Raw genomic sequence first — 20865 nt, 5'->3', positions numbered from 1 at the left:
CAATTATCAAAAGTATGATTGGTTCGTTTGCAATGATCGCAGTATTTGGAACGACCACCATATTTAGGAATGCGTCCGCGTCCACGACAAGAAGAAACACCAGGACGATCGGTCTTATAAGGCTTGTATTGAGGATCGTGAGAATTGAAATTGGCCATGGAATCTTGTGGAATTTGTGAGGAAGAATTGTGAAATTCGCGTTCTTGTTGAAGAATTAAAGAAAAAGTTTTGGTAAGAGTTGGCATGGGTTCCATTAGCATGATTTGAGAACGTACAGAAGAGAATTCATCGTTTAACCCACGTAGAAACTTGATTACAGAATCATCACTACGCTCTTGTTGAATCTTGATCAATAATCCACAATTGCAAGGAGAATGACAGGTACAGACAAGAATGGTTTGATACAGAGAAAGCTCTTTCCAAATTATTTGAAGACGAGTATAATACTGAGATACAGTTGAATCACCTTGTTTGCAAGAGTGAAGAGCTTCTTGAAGATCAGCAATACGAAACTTATCACCATGAGAAAAACGTTGAAGGAGATCAGTCCAAATTTCGTAGGCAGATTCCATCCACATAACGGATTGTTTTATAGGAAGCGTCATGGATCGCGTCAACCAGGAAATCACCATCTTGTTGCAGCGTTTCCAGGCTTGGTGAAGGACATCATCAGCAGGAGGGCAAGAAACAGTACCAAGAACAAATTTTTCTTTATTCTTGGTTTCAAGAGCAACGAGCATATCATGCCGCCATTGTTGATAGTTGTTGTCAGAAAGGAGAGGAGTGACAAGAACAAGAGCTGGGTTCTCACCGGGATGGAGAAACAGAGGATTAGCAGGGTTAGAAAGATAATCAGTGGTGGAAATGGAGAAAGTCATGAGAATAGAAAAGAAAAGTATTTGTCTTCTGATACCATGTAAGTGATCAGAGAAACGAGAAAAAGAAAACCAGAAAGAACAAACTGAAAATGAATTATATTGAAAAGTTGCGGAAATTACAATAAAACGAAGTATTTATACAGGAAAAAAAGAAGAAACAACTAAGAAAAGTAAAACGCAGACCGAGCAGCTTCCTAGACCGATCGTCCTAGAGTAGAGACGATCGGTAGAGAGCAGACAACTGAACATGTCGAACGGAACGACCGATCGTCCAAGAGTCCTTACCGATCAGTGGTGACGATCGGTAAAGAAAAGGATTACAATCAAACCGATCGTCCGAACAGTAATGACGAGCGTTAAGGACGATCGGTAATGTAAAAGGTCTCTATGTCTAACCAAGGCGGGGGACACCTGTAAAGTCAACAAATTTCGAGAACGATGACACTTCAATTGCAACCTGAACATAACAAGAAAAAAAAGAGGTTAAGCTTCCATTACAGAAAATAGTACAAGCTAGAAACAAAGCAAAAAGTGTCGTGCAAAAATAATGTTGCATGTCATTGGGAAAAAAAATATGTACTAGCTTAGTTTCCCTTCATAAGAAGCCACAAATGATTATTGCCAAAGCTGAAATTAAAAAAACATAAGGTGTACAAGATGCTAGTGAAAGCAACATGAAACAGAAAGGAACCAGTGGCATACCTCTCTGGCTCCATGAAACAAGATTGCTTCCTTGTTGCTGCATGACCATTGGGATTGTTTGGAGAATTGAAGAAAATAAGTTCTGTCCTTGAAATGCTTAGCAGATCAGTAAAGAAATTAGTTTGAGGTCCACATGTCATGTATTCTATGTTTTTATACTTCCGAGCATTATCTACAAACTTGCCAGCTTGACCAATTATGACACTCGAATCTATGTAGGCCTGTCTTAACAGAACATGTAAACAAGTTGCACATTATAAGACAAGAATAAGTAAGAAGATTTTATAGAGTTCCAATGTAACCAAACAATGAGAAAAAGCTTATATCATGTTTACTGTTGTAAAAGTTTATTCCAAAGAACTTATACAAAGTGAAGAAGATGAATGACTATACCGAAAAGGATGGATCATGCACGACAATCTTCAGATTGGGACCCATAAGTAACTAGACACATTGAGAGAAATCAAATTCATCACTTTATAGTAATTAATGTGAGAATTAGCATAGGAATGTAATATACAATGAGGATGAGACATGACCTGAAGACGAGCAATATCACACTATGCACCATCTGAAACAAAAACCTCTAAGGTTTAATCCCCATATCTTTGTAAAAGGCAACAGGAATTGCCTTCCTCAAGCCCTGCAATGTCACTTTCGCAGGATATATATAAGTTTTATGATATACACTTCAAATACAAAAACACTTCCAAATAGGATGACAAATAACTGCACCACACATTTATTGTCTAAATCTGTTATAGTTTTGAAGGAAAATTTGATTAAATATGAATTTAGGTAATTTCAATAAAAACTCTCTGCCACTATAATAGTTCCTCCACTTGTATGTTGTTAGTTTAAGAAACTAAATCTCCATATAACAGTTTAAGAAAAATTGCATAAGAAAGAAATAATTAGAGGCACCTGCATTTGACTTAATCATAACCAGAACAGAACATCGCAACAAAAACAAATTCCAGGCTATAATGTCACGGGATGCAAACATATACATGATTAAATCAGCCTCACTCATACCAACACAACAACAGTCTTGATTCAGACTATAAGACCATGAATACATCAGCTATAACATTCAATCAGACTCAAAACAAAGCTCACGGCAACGACATCATTGTAGTAATCTCACAAGACAACAACATTAACATTGGTCAAACCATATTTCTTAAATCCTATATTAAAACTCTAGTTGTTCGTTAAAGCAAAAAATGGAACAAATTTTTACTTAAAAATGAAAACGAATACTCTTAAAAGCTCTAGATTAATATTAAAACTTTCTAGGTTAAAGTGGAACCATTCAATTCCAGCTTTAGTATTTGCAGGCAATTCCTGCAAGAAAGAATTAGCCCGACCAATTGCAACCATAAGTAGAAATTAAATCAATGAATTAACAGATATACTATTGTGTGATAGTACCTTGTTGAGCAATTGGGAAGTCAGGTCGTTCGAACTTTGACATGCTTGCTGCCACTGAGAGAAGATCATACGGTTAAGAGCTATACACTGCTAGGTTTGTTATGATAATATATATACGAATCAAGAGATGAAGCAATAAGATTACAAATTTATTATATAGAAAAGAGATTGTGAAGCAGTGAATTCATTCCAAACAGTCGCTACAAAAATATATCGAACATTTCAACGGAAGGGCAAAACTTATGAAACCTAATTTCACGGGACCCGAGGGTTTCTATCTATCTATCTTAGAAAAAGGATAATGATATTGAAAAAGATAAAAAGCCTCTTGTCAAGCGGATGAAGGTTTGAAACGCTTATTGAGAGGAGAATGCTCTTCTTGCAGCGATTCCTCCACCTCCAACTTCAACGACACCATTTCAAGGTAAGTCATGAAACTCGTTGGTAGAACTATCAAAATTGGCCCAGCACTGTTTATCTGAATCTGCGGCCCAGCCCATGATGGCTTGCGGTTGGGAAGACTTAAGATGAAGAAAAACGCCACGCAAGCAGTGTGTGCGTGATACGAGTGTAAGATGAAAGCTCTGGTTGTGAGCTATGTGTCTTGCTGACTTATTGTCGCAATACAAGGCAGGGGTTCCTAACTCTTCTATTTGAAGGTCCTGTAGGAGATAACTGAGCCACTGTATCACGCATACAGTGGCTGCAAGAGCTCTATACTCAGCGTCAGTAGAGGATCTGGAGACAGTTCTCTGCTTCTTAGATTTCCAAGAAATAAGAGAAGATCCAAGGAAGATACAGAACCCTATTGTGGATCTCCTGGTGTTGGGACATGTTGCCCAGTCAGAGTCACTGAAAGCCTTTAGCTGCATAGGAGAGTCAGCAGGGAAAAACAACCCCTCAGAGGGCTTAGATTTAATGTACCTGAGAATATTTTGGATGGCCCGATAGTGATAGTCAGTAGGTGATTGAACAAATTGACTAAGTAAATTAATTGAAAAACACAGGTCAGGTCTTGTATTTGTGAGGTATAGCAACTTCCCTATTAGCCTTCTGTAAGGACCTGGGTCATCCAGGTAGCTGTCCAATTTATATAAGGAGCTTGTGTCACTAAGGAAGGGAGTAAACGAAGGCTTACAGCCCAACATTCCTGTTTCCTCCAGTATATCTAAGGCATATTTCCTTTGACATAGATGGATACCCTTTTTAGATCTGGCTACTTCCAACCCTAAGAAATATTTGAGTTCTCCTAGGTTCTTTATTCGAAACCTATTGTGGAGAAGCTCCTTTATGTAGTTGATCTCCATCATAGAGTTCCCTGTTAACACAATATCATCCACATACACAAGGAGAGCAGTAAAGCTTGTAGGTTTTCTTTTAGTAAATAAAGAATGATCAGATTTAGATTGAACAAACTTGGCAGTTATTAGGAAGGAAGAAAGCTTTTCAAACCATTGCCTGCTTGCTTGCTTCAAGCCATACAAAGATTTGGTTAACTTGCAAACCTATCCTTTATTGTATACGCTTAATCCTGGGGGTGGTTCTATGTAGACCTCTTCATTAAGGTCTTCGTGTAGAAAGGCATTATCAACATCCAGTTGATGTAGAAACCAACTGTTGGAAGCTGCTAGGGCAATTAGCAATCTGACCATAGTGAGTTTGGCCACAGGGGAAAAGGTGTCAAGGTAGTCTATGCCCTCCTGCTGTGTATAACCTTTAGCCACCAAACGAGCTTTGTACCTTTCAATGCTGCTATCAGCCTTGAATTTCGTTTTATACACCCATTTGCACCCTATTGTAGTTTTCCCTGGGGGCAGCTGGGTCAAAACCCATGTATCATTGTCTTGTAGAGCCTTAATTTCTCTCTGCATGGCCTCTACCCATTCAGTCATCCCTTTTGCTTCACTATAAGATCTGGGTTCCTTGTTTCCATTGATAGTCATAATGTATTTTAAATGTTTATCTGAAAGATTATCACAGCACAACATATCAGAAATAGGATAGGAAGTTTTAAAGCAATTTTTAACAGATGAGGATTGATTCACCTGATGAACATAATCTTTCAAGTATATAGGAGTTCTTCTGGGTCTGTCAGACCTTTTGTGTCTTTGGCTTTTCTGGTTGTTTCCTGCTTCATCACTGTCATTTTCATTATCAGAGAACTGTGCTCCTGACTATTCCATTTCTGTTGGATTAGTAATATTTAACTCATCATGTCTGTCATCACCAGTGGGATACTGGTCCTTCAGGAGGTCATTTAGAGTCTCAGCCTTGTCTCTTGCAACATCACATTCTGCTCTGCTGCCTTGCACCTCTTTGTAGGGAAAAATGTCTTCATGAAAAATGACATTTCTACTTATAAAGAGCTCCTTGGTATTTATGTCAAGCACAATGTATCCTTTCACACCATATTTGTATCCTAAAAAGATTCCTTTTCTAGCTCTAGGGTCGAGTTTACTTCTATTACTCTCAAGAGTTGAGGCAAAACAAAAGCTGCCAAAGGTCTTGAGATCTAAATAGGTGGGAGGTAATTTGTAGAGGAGTTCATGAGGTGTTTTGTGGTTAAGAATCGTAGTAGGCAGTCTGTTTATTACATAAACAGCATGGCCAACAGCATAAGACCAGTAAGCGTTAGGTAGGTTGGATTGAAAGAGAAGGCCACGGGTAACGTTTAGAATATGTTGGTGTTTTCTTTCAACAACAGAGTTCTGCTCCGGGGTCTCAACACAACTCTTTTGGTGATTGATCCCATGCATGTTATAGAAATCCACACAACTAAACTCAGGTCCATTATCAGACCTTATAGTTTTGATTAATTTGTCAAATTGATTTTTAATTTTAATAACAAAATTTTGCAATAATTCCCTAGTTTGACCCTTATTGGTCATCAGAAAAATCCATGTGTGCCTACTGTAATCATCTACTATGGTGAGAAAGTATTTATGACCATGGACAGAAACAGTATTAAGGGGACCCCAAATATCACAATGCACAATTTCAAAACAATCAGTGGTGGCAGAAACACTCTTAGGAAAATATAACTTTCGTTGCTTAGCATAGTGACAAGTGTCACAAACAATGTTAGTGTCAACCTTAACATAGGGAAAATTTTCACATATGTATTTCATAACCTTGTCTTCTGGATGGCCTAATCTCACTAGTAAAAAATCGGGTTTTTACAGCGCACATTATGCCGCGGTTCAACGAAAACCGCAGCATAATGGTGCGCGGTGGCAGTTTTGTAAATAAAACTAACATATATGCCGCGGTTCTACTGGGAACCGCGGCATATACCTCAGTCAACCATTGCCTCTGACGCCACGTATGAATAAAAAATTAAATAACAGAGTATATGCCGCGGTTCTCTGCACAACCGCGGCATATACCCTGCCAATTTATTGCAGGTGCTGACTGGGTCAGAGAATTTCAGAAGTTACAGGGGGTATATGCCGCGGTTCCCCAGAGAACCGCGGCATATCCCCCTGTAACTTCTGAAATTCTCTGAAAGGCAGTTGGGGAGACAGTTGTGTTGAACACGTTTCAGGGGTATATGCCGCGGTTCTCTGGGGAACCGCGGCATATTCTCCTATATGAAATTAATTTAATGTTCATTTGAAATATTTCGATGTTTATGCCGCGGTTGCCCGCTGAACCGCGACATATAGTTTGAATATAATTTCAAAAATGCCATTTCTGATAATTTTTTAAATTAGTATATGCCGCGGTTGGGGGTTAAACCGCGGCATATAACCCCTTTATACCGCGGTTAAGTAGTGAACCGCGGTAGATTCCCCCGTTCAGAGTTAAAAAACAAAACTTGGAACAGTGCATCGTCTTCCTCGCGCGTTCTCTCTGTTTTCGCGTTTCTTCTTCCTCCGAACCACCCTTCATCTCAGATTTTGCGTTTTTAACCGTTTAAACTCAAAATTGTTCGGTCATTATTCGTTTTTGACTTTAAAAACGAGTTTTAGCCGTTCAAAATCGTGATTTCCTGGCGTTTTTCACCCTCTCCGCCGCCGTTGTGTTGCGTTTTTCACCCTCTCCGCCGCCGTTCCTCTTCCAGGTATTTATGTCCATTTGCATTTTTAACGTGATTGCTTCATTAATTTTTGCATAATGCTATAGTTTTGGTAATGTATGAAGTTTCTATAGTTTTGGTATAATTTTTGCTTTAATTTTGATAGTGCATGAAATTGTTATAGTTTTGGTAATGTATGATATGGTTTTTGCTATAGTTTTGGTAATGTGTGTTGTAGTTCTTGTATTATTTATAAACCTTAAAATATTATTTATGTAATATTTAGGAATATGGATCAAAATTGGATTAATTTACCACGTATTAGTGCTGAGTACGAGAGAGGTGTAGAGGAATTTATACAATTTGCGCAACGTAATGAGGGGAGAACTGATGATGAAGTGAAGTTTAGATGTCCTTGTGTGAACTGTTTGAATGAGAGAAAGTTGAATGCAATTCGGTCAGATCATGATGAGGGAATATACATATGATGAATCCATATCTTTATGTATGAATTTTCAATTTCTGTATTATTACATGTTTTGTTAATTTATATGATATTACATAAGTCTTGAAAGAAAATTTAATGTTGTTATTTATTTTGACAGATATATGGCTGATCATCCACATTCTTCAGGGGATGAGGCTCCCCCACCCAGATCCACTAGAGGACCCACTAGGATGAAACAACTATTAATCAGGAAAAATAGTGGTGAAAGAACTCCGGTGAATGTGAATGTCACCACGGGTGTGGCAACTGGCTCCCATGCAGATGACTTCCGATCATACCTTGGAGTAGTGGCACGTAATAAGATTAGCATTCTCATTCCATCTTTTGATCATGTGTCCGAGGGTGATCGGAACATTATTTGGCAAGATATATTGGTAAGTTAGTTAATAGCATTTGAATTATAATTTGTTTATATTGATAATTTTGTACTAATACAACTTTATTATGTTTTTTTCAGATGACATTTGACATTCCAAATGTCCCAACACTTAGAAATAAGTGTTTGTCAACTGTTGCAGAAAATTTCAGAAACTTTAAAAGCAAGTTGACATCAAGGTACATCTTTGGACACCTTAAACATAAAACTCCATGTAATGCATATAAGTCCATTGATGAGGAGACTTGGCGGGTTTTTAAAGAGAGTCGGATGTCAGAGGAATGGCAGGTTAGTGTAGTTCATATTATTCAATTCCTCATTAACAAATATATATCATATGAACTCATTAATTAATGTGTATGTGACAGGCAATTAGAAGCAAAGCACAAGGAACAAGTGCTAAGAACAAAAACCCCCACCTATTATCTCGTGGTGGGTATAGGAAGCTTGAGGAGAAAATCCTCAAGCAAAAGGCAGATGCTATACCACCATCTCAGAGTGGTAGCCCTCCTCAGCCTCCTTCTCCACCGTCTAGACATGAGAAATGGAAGTTGGCCCGTATGCGACCATCGGGCACCTACTCTTCCGACACTGCACGAGAGATTTCTGAAAAAATTGTAAGTTATCACTGTTCCTAAAATAATGAATATTGTCATTATACATACTACATTAAACTATTTAAAGAATAATGGTGTTTTGTAATGTTACAGGACGCCTTGGTTGAGCAGAGCTCCCAAGGCCAATTCACTCCAGAGGGTCGCCAGGATATTCTTGCTGCTGCAATTGGACGACCTGAGCACCCTGGACGTGTACGTGCTGCAGGTCCTGGAGTAGGCATTACGGATTATTTTGGGAGCTCTTCTCGTCAGCCTTCATATTCGTACAGCGATACACAAAGAATGACAGAAGAGATCACAAAAAAGGTCCGACAAGACCTTATGCAGGAGCTCAGGGCCGAGGTGAGGGCTGAATTCCAGATGCTCTACCAGGAGCAGTTTCAGAGCATGCGCCCGATGCAGTCTCCTATAGAGGAACATGTGGTCCCTCCCCCTCCCACAGGTAAACTTAATAAACATTTATGTGCAATTATTTCTATCTCTTGTATAATCTAACATTTACTCTGACAGGGAGAAGCGGCAAAGGAAGTTGTTCCGCATCAGCCATCCCAGAGGATGACATGGACGATGGTAGTCCATGTCTGCTATACATTTTAGAAGAAGATGAGATGGTGCTGGTAGCTCGTGGAACAGAGTTTAGGTCAGCGACTGTATGTCATGGTATGCAACTATTAGAGGATGAGGTGAAGGTATCAGTGGATGAAATGATCATGCCAGATGCCTCGGTTCCACTGTCCACGGAAGAGATTTTCACTGTGGAACAAGCATATAAGTCGTTTATCACTTGGCCTAAATTTTTGGTTAAACCAGTTTCTGACCCCTCGGTATGAAATTCTTCTTTACACTTCTCAATTTTAAAGGTTTTTGATGTCAAAACTTATCTTATCTTTTCATGTAACAACAGACGCAGGAACAACAGAAGATTCCTCTATCTGAGGATGACCCTCTTTCTTCATTGCATCTACTTGCTGACATCCTTGATGATAAGCCTTTGGAGGTTCAGTATGATGCTAATGTATTTGGGCATGGCTCTGAGGTCCCAATATACCTTAATAGCCAAGATGTCCGTGAGCTTGCGTCGGGAACACAAGAGTTGAATATTTCAATTATTCAACTATGGACGATGTAAGTCTATGACCAATTATTTATATATAAAATTGATTTATATATCAAGTATCCTTATATCAAAGTTAATTTTTGATTTCAGGTATATGTCTGGGGTCACTAATAAGTTGGGGCGTTCTGATGATTATGGATTCATTGATCCCCAAGACATTCATGAATCAAATGATTTTGATCATATCAACATGAGAATGATAAGCAGTTTTCGAAGGGGCAAGAAAATATACTTTTTGCCTTATATATCCGGGTAAGTGAACTTTGTTAACATAATAATGTTCCATATGTGATTTTAATATTTAATAGTTACGTTATTATGAATTTCAGGCGCCATTGGCAACTTCTTGTTATGTCTGTGCAAGACAACTATGCTTTGTGGTTCTGCTCATTGCACAGGCCTCCTCCCACACAACTCAGACAAGCAATTGATTGGTAAGAACCTCAATGTTTGGACTTTCTTTGTTATATAACTGAATGCTAAAACATTTTTTTATATACAGTTCTATTTCAGCAAGTATGATGATGGACGGGAGATCAATTGTTAAGAGTAGAAAGATTGCTTGGATTTCTCTCAAGGTTTGACATATGCTAAAGTCATACTTTGTTATAATTGTTTTATAACAAATGTTATTCACTAACTATTATCAACTGTGATGATATATTGTAGTGTAACAGACAAAATGGGTCATATGAGTGTGGATACTATGTAATGTATTGGATGACCCATATTGTTCGTTCTCACATCACAAGAAGCTGGGAAACGGTAATATTTAACTTTAACAAATTTTGATTTTTTAACAAATGTTGAATTCATATACACTAATTAAAATGAATTGTCTTTTGCAGAGATTCAAGACTACTACACCAGTTCCTGAGAAGTCACTACTATTCATTAGGAACGCTGCTGCGAAGTATATAGTTAGATTATACAATAGCTCTTAGATTTAGATTTAAACAATGCATTTGATTAGATAGAATTTTCTTAGACTCTCTACTTTATTTGATGTTGAAATACATTTGAACATGTGTTTGTTATGTTGAAATTGAATTTCTGTAAATGTTTTTATATGCAGGTCTGTTTTTGTGGTAGTGGATATCACAAAAACAGACCTGCAATTTTAAAAAACTGCAGGGGAATATGCCGCGGTTCTAACCACAACCGCGGCATATAAGGGGAATATGCCGCGGTTCTAACCACAACCGCGGCATATAGTGCTTCTTTTTTTTTAAAAAACGAGACATATGGCCGCGGTTGAACCGCGGCATATAGTGCATTTTTTATTTTTTTTTTTAATTTTTTTTTTAAAAAAAATGAATTTAGGCAGCGGTTCCCTAGACAACCACGGCATATTCCGCAGCCTATATACCGCGGTTAGAACCGCGGCATAAAGTGTCTGACTTACTATCGCGGCTGAATATGCCGCGGTTCATGAACCGCGACGTATAGTGAAAATCAACCGCGGTAAAAGCCCCTCGCTGCACTAGTGTCTACAGTGCCACAGGTTTACATCAAGATTCTTAAAAGAAAAAACAGTCTTAGCAGTATATCTTTGATCAGATTTAGGAAAAACTTGTAGGTAATAGAGGCCCTTCCAAGAATTAGCACATCCAATCATCTTCAATGTATGATTCTCCTTTATCTGGCAGGTCTTAGAGGAAAAGGTTAGACTGCAATCTAAGTCCTTAATGAGACTTTGAACAGAAATTAAATTGAAGCAAAATTCAGGGATATAGAGAACATTAAAAATGATAAAATTCTTGGAAAATTGTACAGTTCCAGCATGTTCAGCAGTTAGAACAGTATTGTTTGGCAGTTTTACAGAAATAGGTTTAATTTTATAAAAAGTGACAAAATTTGTTCTATCATGTGTCACATGATCTGTGGCACCAGTGTCTATAATCCAGGAAATGGTACCTTGTTTATGTTGAGTGTCACTTCTCTATACTTGATTAACTTTGTGAGGGGGTTCATCAATTTTGTCCATCATTCTGAGAAGTTTTTGCATCTGTTCAGCTGTGAAGGAATGAAAAATATCGCCATTATTTGCTTGATGTGTGCTCTGAACTCCTTTAGGTTCAGTGCTGTTCTGGCATGCATTTGCAGAACCCCAGTCAGTCCTCTTGTCTTGGTTGTTGTCACCCTTCTTATACCAAGGAGGGTATCCGTGCTTAGAGTAGCACTCATCTATAGTGTGGTTCATCTTGTTGCAAAAGGAGCATTGCTTGCCATAGTTAGGATTCCTGCCTCTTCCTCTACCTTGACCACGAAATCCATATCCCCTTCCTTGGCCCTTCCATTGATTGTTCTTATCAGTAGCATTCGCCAGAACCTTGACCTCGGGAGAGCTGTGTTTCTCTTGTCTCTCTTGTTGCATAATGAGAGAGAAGACCCGATTGATATTAGGTAGAGGGTCCATTAAAAGAATCTGTGTCTTAACTGTGTTGTAAGAATCGTTTAACCCTTTCAAGAAACATATCACATGTTCCATCTCCCTATATTTTAAGGATATTCTTGAGAGATCACAACTACATGGAATTTTACATGTGCAAGTAGGAATGGGTCTTAGAAATTCCAACTCCTCCCATAGGATTTTCATATCAGTAAAGAATTGACTCACTCCCCTTTCTCCCTGTTTGATAGAATGTATATCTTGCAGCAAGTCAGAAATCTTGAAATAATCTCCTTTGGAGAATCTTTCTTTAAGCTCATCCCATAATTCCTTGGCCTCTTCAACGTATATGACACTTTCAGCAATTTGTGGGGAGAGAGTCTTTGTTATCCAAGACAATATCATCACATTACATCTTTCCCATGCATCAAACAGTGCATCAGTTTTCTGGGGTTTCTTTATGGACCCATCAATGAACTTTGTTTTATTCTTGGAAAGCAAGGCTCTCCTCATACTTCTGCTCCATGAAGAGTAGTTATTCTCGTTCAAAGTCTGTGCAATGAGAGTGAGACCCGGGTTCTCACCTGGGTGCAGATAATAGGGGCTGGATGGGTTGGTGGTTTCATCCATGGGAAAAAGAACCCAAGAAACAGTCCAAGATACCAAGAATTAAATCAGAGGCAACGGAAGCAGAGCAGGTACTAGACTTGCTCTGATACCATATCAAAACTGGCCCAGCACTGTTTATCTGAATCTGCGGCCCAGCCCATGATGGCTTACGGCTGGGAAGACTTAAGATGAAGGAAAACGCCATGCAAGCAGTGTGTGCGTGATACGAGTGTAAGAGGAGAGAGAACGGAGCAGTGGCGTCAGTACAAACCGATGGCTCCGGAGGCGACGGTTGGCGACGGCGAAGAAGACAAAGATGAAGAGAGCAACGAGAGAGGTAAGAAAAACGTAGCCTTTTCTTATTATGTGAAGTTTGAAATATTTTGATACAGAGAAAGAATATGATTATGTTGCTTAGAAATGTAAAAGGGGAGAGCTCTATTTATAGAGCTCTGTTGAACAACAAGGTAAACCAATAAAAAAAAACCGTAAAACCTAACCAACTAAACAAAAAGAGTTACTATCTTTATGACAGTAAGGAATCAATTTGATTCCCAATAAGAACCATGAAAAACTTTGAGTGAAGCAAGAAATGGTGAGTCGCAAAAACCCTTAAAAAAGAAAAAGAAAACCCTTCCAACCTCTTTTCTTCAAGTCGCAACTGTGTTTTCACAGTTTGGGTGGCGCAATGTTGCTCGTGGTGGCACAATGCGATTTTTGGGTTTTTGCAGGTGTTGATTTGTGATTTGTGGTTGATTTGTTCGTAGACTGTGGTGGTGATTTAGGGCTTTGCGTTTTGATTCAATGAGGGAACAAAAATGGCGTTGTTGTAGATTCTGATAACTCACAGTGATTGATACGGGCATGAGGTGGTGGCTGGAAGGTGAAGAAGACGGAGATCTAATGAAGGTGGCGCAATGAATGACGGCGTGAAGGAGATGATGCTGACAAAGATGAAGAGTCGAAGTGGAAATGAAGAGATGAACTCAAAACAGCAGTGAATAAAATAAAAACGCGCTAAGGAAGCAGATTAAGTTAACCAAAATAAGTAGAAATGGTTTTTTTAAAAAAAATAATTATAATTTAACTGCGGTTTCAAAAAAACTGCCAAAACTTACTGGAGGCTTTCGAAACCGCCGAAAATAAACCTCAAATAAAATCCAACATTTTTGTAGTGAATGATCAGAAAATATTATATTATAAAAACTTGGAAAATTTCCTATAACTAAAATTACTTTTATCAATAAAATTTAAGTTAATTAATTAATTAACCAAAAAATTAAAAAGTAGAACATATCAATGATTCATGGTAAAAGAATAATATAGTATAAATGAAAAGAAATTTATAATAAATATTTTTATATAACTAAAATAAATTTTATAAATTAAAATTTAAATGAATGAAATAACAAAAATATTAAAAAGTTAATACACAAGAATTAATAATTAAAAATGTATAATTAAAATAACTAACATCATATTTGGTAAGAAGCATTTTAAATTATTGACAACTTTTATTAACAAATGTTAAAATTTTAATTATTTATGAAAAAATTTATCGATCAATGATATATGTAACATCGGATGTTATAACCATAACATTTCAAGGTATAATTGAATATAAATCCTTTAAAACAACTCGTAAAATTTGAATAAAACCTTCAAATCTGTAATTAATGTCAAACAATTATTTTTAAAACAATTGAAAGCATTGATCCCTTAAACAAATTTATAAACATAGTCAGGACCATTCCGTTAGCTCTGAAACACCCCGAATTTGGCGTTATAATTTATGTTCCATAAAATACATATAAAATTTTTTTTTTTAACACCAACAAAATATTACGTTCTTTATTACAACACAAGTCTTCTGAAAATAAAATTCCACACAGTTCATAAACTTCTGAAATTTAAAATTTCACACAGTTCGAAAATTCAAACATAGATTTATTTTAGAAATTCCCCATGTCTCCTTTTTCCCACAGATCTCTCATCTTCTAAGCAAGTCCAGAACCATCTGCTAATTCATCTGAAATAGTTTCTGCTCCCGTATAATACCACACATTATACGATCATTACATTCACATACACAACACAAACAGTAGGGTGAGCTAACCAAATCAAGAAATATACATTATTCACAATCTTACTAACATCACAAGTGTGGCAATCAGTCCAATACATGCATCTCAAGCATACTCAAAAAAAAAACACTATTACACTGATACTTTATAATATTTCTCTAGTCAAAATCATCAGTCGATTTACTAGAGTTAATACAACATATTATTAATCTGCCTACTTACCAAAGCACAGCAGTCAACAATCCTTCTGTCTACTTACCAAAGTAGTATAACCATAATATACTGATTACTTACCAAAGTAATCTAGCAAGGTGATTTTTTATTATCTACTTACCAAAGTAGTACAAGGAGGTGATATTGTCTACTTAACAAAGTAGCACAATAAGGTGATATTGTCTACTTACCAAAGTAGCACAATAAGGTAATATTCAGCCTACTTATCAAAGTAGTATGGTTTATATTAAATTCACCTCTCATTTTCCCACCTACTTACCAAAGTAGTGTCCGGCTTCAAACCTTTCCCCTCTTGACTTACCAAAGTCGTAGGAAAATAAATAAAAATTCAGATTTACAATTATGGCAATAATGCCTATACTACCCATCCAATTTTTCCATCAACTTATTTACAATTCATGATTTAACTCAAATAATTATTACAACTCAGAATGTTCAATATAATTAAATTTTGTAATATAAAATATATTATATTACTCATCCTCCAATCTCCAAAATACAACTACACATACAATTTAAGAATATAGTTATCCAAGTTTTTACCCAATACAAATAAATTTACAATTTCGTGTAAAGATTATTCTTCACTCATATCATTAATTACAGATCTGAACCAATCAAACTAATAACCAGCATGTTTAACTCATATGGTAAATTTTTCAGTCCAATCCAACGGTTAATGAGGCGGAAATCATGATTTTTGTATAAATGATCCAAAAACATAAATTAAGCCATATTAGGATCCCTGAGAAGATACGAAATTAATATCTCTAAATCTGTAACTCTGATTTAAAATCTGAACGGTCCACGTATGTCACTATCTTTTAGGAACAACATATTAAACTTTCAGGGTAATCCAACGGTTAACTAGGTAGATATGGAGGTTTTACCGAGGTAACTCATAGACAGAAACTTAAGTGGTTCTCGGTTAAACTCAAAATGCGGAATTAATTCCTCTAAGCACAGACATCTAATTCCAAATCCGAACAGTCAAGATCACCTAATATGTCTTATGAACTTCATTCTAAAGTTTGGGCTCAATCTAACGGTAAATGGAATATATATGAAATATTTACCATTATAACTTAAGAACAGAATTGCAGTGTTCATCAAATATTTCAAACGCTCGAAATTTCTTTCTCTAAACATAGACCTTCAATTCCAAATCCGATCGGTCAAATTGTATTAATATCTCGTAGGAATCATATATCAAATTTTGAGGTTGATCTAACGGTCAAATAGGTCAAAATCTATATTTTTACCGAGACAACTTAGTAACAGAACTACAGGGTAACTAATTTACTCAAACTTGCAGGATTTATTTCTCCAATTACAGACTTCTATTTTGAAATCCTAACGGTCAAATTCAAAATCTATGTCTTAGGAATCTCATATCAAAATTTCAGATCCAACCAACGGTTAAATTGACAAGAATTTATGTTTTCCCGAGGGAACTTAGTAGCAGAAAATAAGGTGATCATTAACTTATTCCATCATGCGAGACTTATTCCTCTAAGTACAGGCCTCAAAGTAACCATCCGAACGGTCAAGGCAAAATAATATATCTTATGGTCCACATATAAAAATTTAAGGTCAATCTAACGGTTCACTAGGTGGGAATGTATGTTTTACCGTAGAGACTTAGTAGCAGAAATAAAGCAGTCATCAAATTACTCCAGCATGCGGAATTTAATTCTCTAACTACAGATGATAGAATAATAATCAGAACGATCAAAGCAAATTAATATGTCTTATGTCCCATATATCAAATATTTGGCTACATCTAACGGTAAATGAAGTAGAATTGGACAGTGTACTGAGGTAACTCGAAAAATAGAAAACAATAGGAAACTAAGATTCACAAGAGTAGACAGATAGCTATTGTTAATAAATTCCAATATGCTCCTAATTAGATTCATGATCATGAAATATGAAATTGTAATATCTAAGAGATGGTTTAGCTTCCCTACCTCTTCTCCTTGCAATAAATTCTTAACTCTTGATACTCCTAGACCACACCTTTGCTTGATTTCACTCTCAAATTCAAAGCAAATTCTAACTTAAATCCCTCTTCTCCCTTCCTCCTCTCTTTAGGCCTTAATAAGTTTTTATAAAGAAAAATGAAGCCTCCCCGTATGCTGCTTGCAATAATACAATGCAAAGAAAAAAAACAACAATTGAAAGGGATGGGTCCCCTTTTACCAAAACATGCACCCATGTTTTACGGGAAACATCAACCTCCATGATTCAATATTGTCTTCTTCTTTTCATATTAGTATTAATATTTTTTTTTATTATTATTATTAATTTATAATTATGTCCCTCCTTTTAACCAAAGATGGCCAACACAAATTGCATCAAATTTAAATAATTAATACAAGAAAAACCAAGTTAACAAAATGGTAGAAAATATATACAAACAATAGTCTTTATCACCATAATTAATTATTCAAAACCACAACATACATAAAATTACTTTGATTTTTTTTTTTTATATGGGTCTTACAAGCTCTATCTCAACTATCAAGTAAAGGCAACCCGTGCATACACCAACTTCTCTTATAACCCTTTTCTCATCTTCTATATTTGCCCATATATTTCATTTTACCAAAACAAAAGATTTGAGTGGTCTTAACCGCAGTTTCAGACCTGTCTCCCCTACTCTAACATGTTCATCATGGCACGAAACTCAATATGTGTCAGAACCTTACGAGCGAGACATCAATGTGTTTCTTTTCACAAGAGGAAAGATTAGCACTCAAATTTTCAGTCTCTTCTACCACTCCTCTGGGACGAAGAGATCCATCTCTTCTACCGCTTCTCAAAAATGAAGAGATCCGCTGTTTTACTTTCCCGCAAGAGGATAAGTGACAACCCAAAGTATAAAAGTATAAAGAATAGACGTATAATCACCTGATTGCAAATCAACTATATTACATAGTATTTCCACCGTTATCAATTACACCTCTTAGCTTCCAACGGCCACATACGAAAGATGAAAAATTCACCTACCATTCAAAGTGGACCCCACGCGGTCCACCCTTTTTCCTTCATCATGCGCATCCAAAACGTATACACGCATCATATCCATAATATCAATTTTCACTTTCCGAAACTTCTCTTTTCTTACTTCCATGCAATTAACACATTCATTCCCATGGGTCCCACACTTTAACATTTATTATATAATATTTATGCATATATACATCACACGTGAAAATCTCCCCCCTAAAACCATCCTTTTGTACATATAATATATATATATATATATATATATATATATATATATATATATATATATATATATATATATATATAAGCTTACAACCAAAATTCCATTTTCATTTAAACATCTCACGTGAACTTCCATCATTGTTCAATCACGGTCACATACCAACCTCATATACATTCAATATAAAATTTTAACCAAGCCATGAATCCCATGCCTTCATTTCTGACATAACCCCTCCACTTTACACATTATATATATAACGAACACACACAGAATCCATTAATATTTCTTACTTAATATCAACATGTTTCGGCTGGATCCGGGCGGACCCTGCAAAAACACACGAGCTTACTGTTGAAGGCGGACGGGCGGACGACCTATTGTGAGTGCGGACGGACGACCGATGGCGGGTGATCCTTCACTCGAGGACGAGCCGGGCGAACGACGAAGACGCACTACCGGGCGGTTGAGAAGACGGGCGACTGATGGTGAATGTTGGAGCCGGACGTTCGCTCCCTGCTGCAAGCGGGACGGACGTCCTCCCCTCCTGACGGATGATCCCTGGCCTTCAGTTCCAAACTGGACGGGCGTCCCTCTTCTCCTTAGCGCTGCTTCACCCTCCCAATGGGGAGGGGCCGAGTACCTGCTAAAGGCACTCCGACGCTCAAGTCAGTAATATGACAGGGCATTGAATAATGCATGCATGAGTTACGTTCTAAGCAATCTGTCCTGAAATCATACCTGAGACCTTTATTTATACTGATCGTAATGGGCTTTTTACCTTTTGTGGGCCTTCGAACGGCCCAATAACACCTTAATCTTTATTAAGAACTTAATGTGTCATTAGCATTTAACCATGTAATCAGCGAAGTGCATAGGCTGGGAATGAGGGTCGGCCAGGGATGTTACCCTGGGTGGGCGTCCAGCTCTTGGGCGGACTTCAATTCGATGGACGGACGTCCAATCCTTAGGCGAACGTCCAGCTCTTGGGCGAACGTCCTCCTCTGGGCGGACGTCCTACTCTGGGCGGATGTCCTCTCTTTGGGAGGCGGATGTGCTACTTCTTGGGCGGACGTCCAGCACTTAGGCGAGCGTCCACTTCATGGGCGGACGTCCTACTTGGGCGAACGTCCAGCACTCGGGCGGATGTTCCACATTGGGCGGATGCTTCATACTGTCGGGCGTTCCACATTGGGCGGTCGTCCAGCACTTGGGCGAGCATCCACTTCATGGGCGGACGTCCTACTTGGGCGAACGTCCAGCACTCGGACGGACGTTCCATATTGGGCAGGTGCCCCAGCTCTTGGGCGAGCGTCCCCAGGCGAGCGTCCACTCCATGGGCGAACGTCCGTCCAGCACTCGGGCGGATGTTCCTTATGCCGGGAGGGCCTGTCGGTACACAACATATTACATTCACCATTTTCACTCTTTTTCACATTCCAGGTAATCAACTTGAGCCTACTCAATCCCAACGAACCTGTTGCTACCTTTAGAACGCTCCATAGTCCAAGATCATACAAAAAGACCTTTTAATATAGGAAGGAAAATAATTGTTTGACACGGTTAAAGAAATTGACACTCATTTGACACGGGTGGCCCCAATTAATCCGAATGTCACTAAGAGCAAAGTTGTCCTTTGCGGGGTGTGAAAGCTGATTGAAATTTTCGTTCCTCTTTTGTTCCTTTCATTTGCATGATCGACGCTTTCATTTTGGAAGAGGAAGTATAGGGCTAGGGTTGAGAGAGAGCGAGAAAGAAAAAAAAAGCGAGAACTCCATGACTGCCACAGGCTGGACGTGATCGATGATCGGAAGAGTTGAAACGGGCGAAGTGCAAAGCATCAGAGGTTTGTCCCCTTTCTATTCCTTTCTTCTTTTTTCATCATTTGTCTATCTTTCGTTTTCTTTTTGATTCATTTTCGAAAACCCTAGACTAAAGGGGGCAAGGGCGTGAGACAGAAAGTTTTCTTTTTGATTCAGTTTCGAAAACACCAAATGTTCAATCCGTGACGAGCGAGATCGGTGGTGAGTGAGAGGCACTGAGAGGAAGAGTTTGGTAGTCAGAGAGTCAACATAGGAGCGGAAGAGCGAGATACTTGAAATTTGAACCGAAGGTTACGGTAAAGGGGAAATCGAACAAGGTATGGAGAGTTAATTGCATAGAACCAATTCTTTTCTCCATTTCTGGTTGTATGATAAATTGCAGAATGTCATGTGTTGGTTTGGGATGTTTTAGAAATTTTAGTGCATTTAAGAATAGTTTTTCTTACAGGTGTTTTTATTTCATTTGTATGAGTAAATAGACATTGTATTTATAGGGAAGATTTTTAAGGAAATATGTCTGTAAATGTGAATGTATAAATGATATTAACCTTATTATATACAACTAAAACTAATGTTTTAAGTTAAATATAAATGGTCATATTACTTAGTGCAGTAAGTGGTTATCCATTCAAGAATATATGGTTTTTTATGCTTACAACTACATCAAGACTCTTCCAAACACACTTGGTTTTAAATGGCCTTTTACAAGAAAAAGAAAAGAAAATTAATTCTAAAACAGATTACAAATTTAGAATTCCAAGAGGACCAAGCTACACTACTCTGTTACTCCATGTATGCACTACTTTGAAACTTGTTGAGCTGCTTCCATGCTTGTTTGGAT

General features: G+C 37.5%; 3 protein-coding genes and 1 long non-coding RNA gene across 6 annotated transcripts; 2 read left to right on the top strand and 2 right to left on the bottom strand.

The window, feature by feature from the left end:
- Positions 1 to 955: 955 nt before the first annotated feature.
- LOC108328771 (aminotransferase ALD1, chloroplastic-like) lies at positions 956 to 3447 on the bottom strand. Of its 3 annotated transcripts, none has more exons than XM_052872135.1 (5): positions 3015 to 3403; positions 2120 to 2234; positions 1974 to 2024; positions 1581 to 1801; positions 956 to 1335 (listed from the first exon to the last, which is right to left on the bottom strand). In XM_052872135.1, the coding sequence occupies exons 3-5, from the start codon at positions 2016 to 2018 to the stop codon at positions 1167 to 1169; spliced, it is 435 nt and encodes a 144-aa protein (XP_052728095.1). In that variant the 5' UTR covers positions 2019 to 2024; positions 2120 to 2234; positions 3015 to 3403; the 3' UTR covers positions 956 to 1166. The 3 variants fall into 3 exon arrangements, 2 of the variants coding, with proteins under 2 accessions (XP_052728095.1, XP_017418148.1); XM_017562659.2 differs by having other exon boundaries at positions 2120 to 2223; XR_008246734.1 differs by lacking the exon at positions 956 to 1335 and having other exon boundaries at positions 1395 to 1805; positions 2120 to 3447.
- Positions 3448 to 8854: 5407 nt separating this feature from the next.
- LOC128195235 (uncharacterized) lies at positions 8855 to 10088 on the top strand. The gene is made up of 5 exons (XM_052872470.1): positions 8855 to 8975; positions 9044 to 9357; positions 9438 to 9658; positions 9741 to 9902; positions 9980 to 10088. Exons 1-5 carry the CDS (start codon positions 8855 to 8857, stop codon positions 10086 to 10088), a joined length of 927 nt encoding a protein of 308 aa, XP_052728430.1.
- Positions 10089 to 11592: 1504 nt separating this feature from the next.
- Positions 11593 to 12672, bottom strand: LOC108327215 (uncharacterized). The gene has a single exon (XM_017560944.1). It carries the CDS (start codon positions 12670 to 12672, stop codon positions 11593 to 11595), a length of 1080 nt encoding a protein of 359 aa, XP_017416433.1.
- A 5769-nt stretch (positions 12673 to 18441) lies between these two features.
- LOC108328413 (uncharacterized) lies at positions 18442 to 20616 on the top strand. Its single transcript, XR_001832111.2, has 2 exons — positions 18442 to 20047; positions 20181 to 20616. It is a non-coding gene; the product is annotated as an uncharacterized LOC108328413 (long non-coding RNA).
- The last annotated feature ends 249 nt before the right edge of the window (positions 20617 to 20865 follow it).

The sequence above is a fragment of the Vigna angularis genome, chromosome 2 (genome assembly GCF_016808095.1).
Source record: "Vigna angularis cultivar LongXiaoDou No.4 chromosome 2, ASM1680809v1, whole genome shotgun sequence".
Lineage (NCBI taxonomy): Eukaryota > Viridiplantae > Streptophyta > Magnoliopsida > Fabales > Fabaceae > Vigna > Vigna angularis.
This window is presented reverse-complemented; position numbering and strand designations above follow the sequence as displayed.

Coding starts and splice junctions, on each gene's coding strand:
- LOC108328771 (XM_052872135.1), bottom strand. CDS start 2,018: ATGGGTCCCAATCTGAAGATTGTCGTGCATGATCCATCCTTTTCG. Junction 1,802..1,973: donor TGCATGATCCATCCTTTTCG/GTATAGTCATTC, acceptor CTGTTAAGACAG/GCCTACATAGATTCGAGTGT. Junction 1,336..1,580: donor TGTTTCATGGAGCCAGAGAG/GTATGCCACTGG, acceptor TGTTATGTTCAG/GTTGCAATTGAAGTGTCATC.
- LOC128195235 (XM_052872470.1), top strand. CDS start 8,855: ATGCAGGAGCTCAGGGCCGAGGTGAGGGCTGAATTCCAGATGCTCTAC. Junction 9,358..9,437: donor AACCAGTTTCTGACCCCTCG/GTATGAAATTCT, acceptor ATGTAACAACAG/ACGCAGGAACAACAGAAGAT. Junction 9,903..9,979: donor TTTTTGCCTTATATATCCGG/GTAAGTGAACTT, acceptor TATGAATTTCAG/GCGCCATTGGCAACTTCTTG.
- LOC108327215 (XM_017560944.1), bottom strand. CDS start 12,672: ATGGATGAAACCACCAACCCATCCAGCCCCTATTATCTGCACCCAGGT.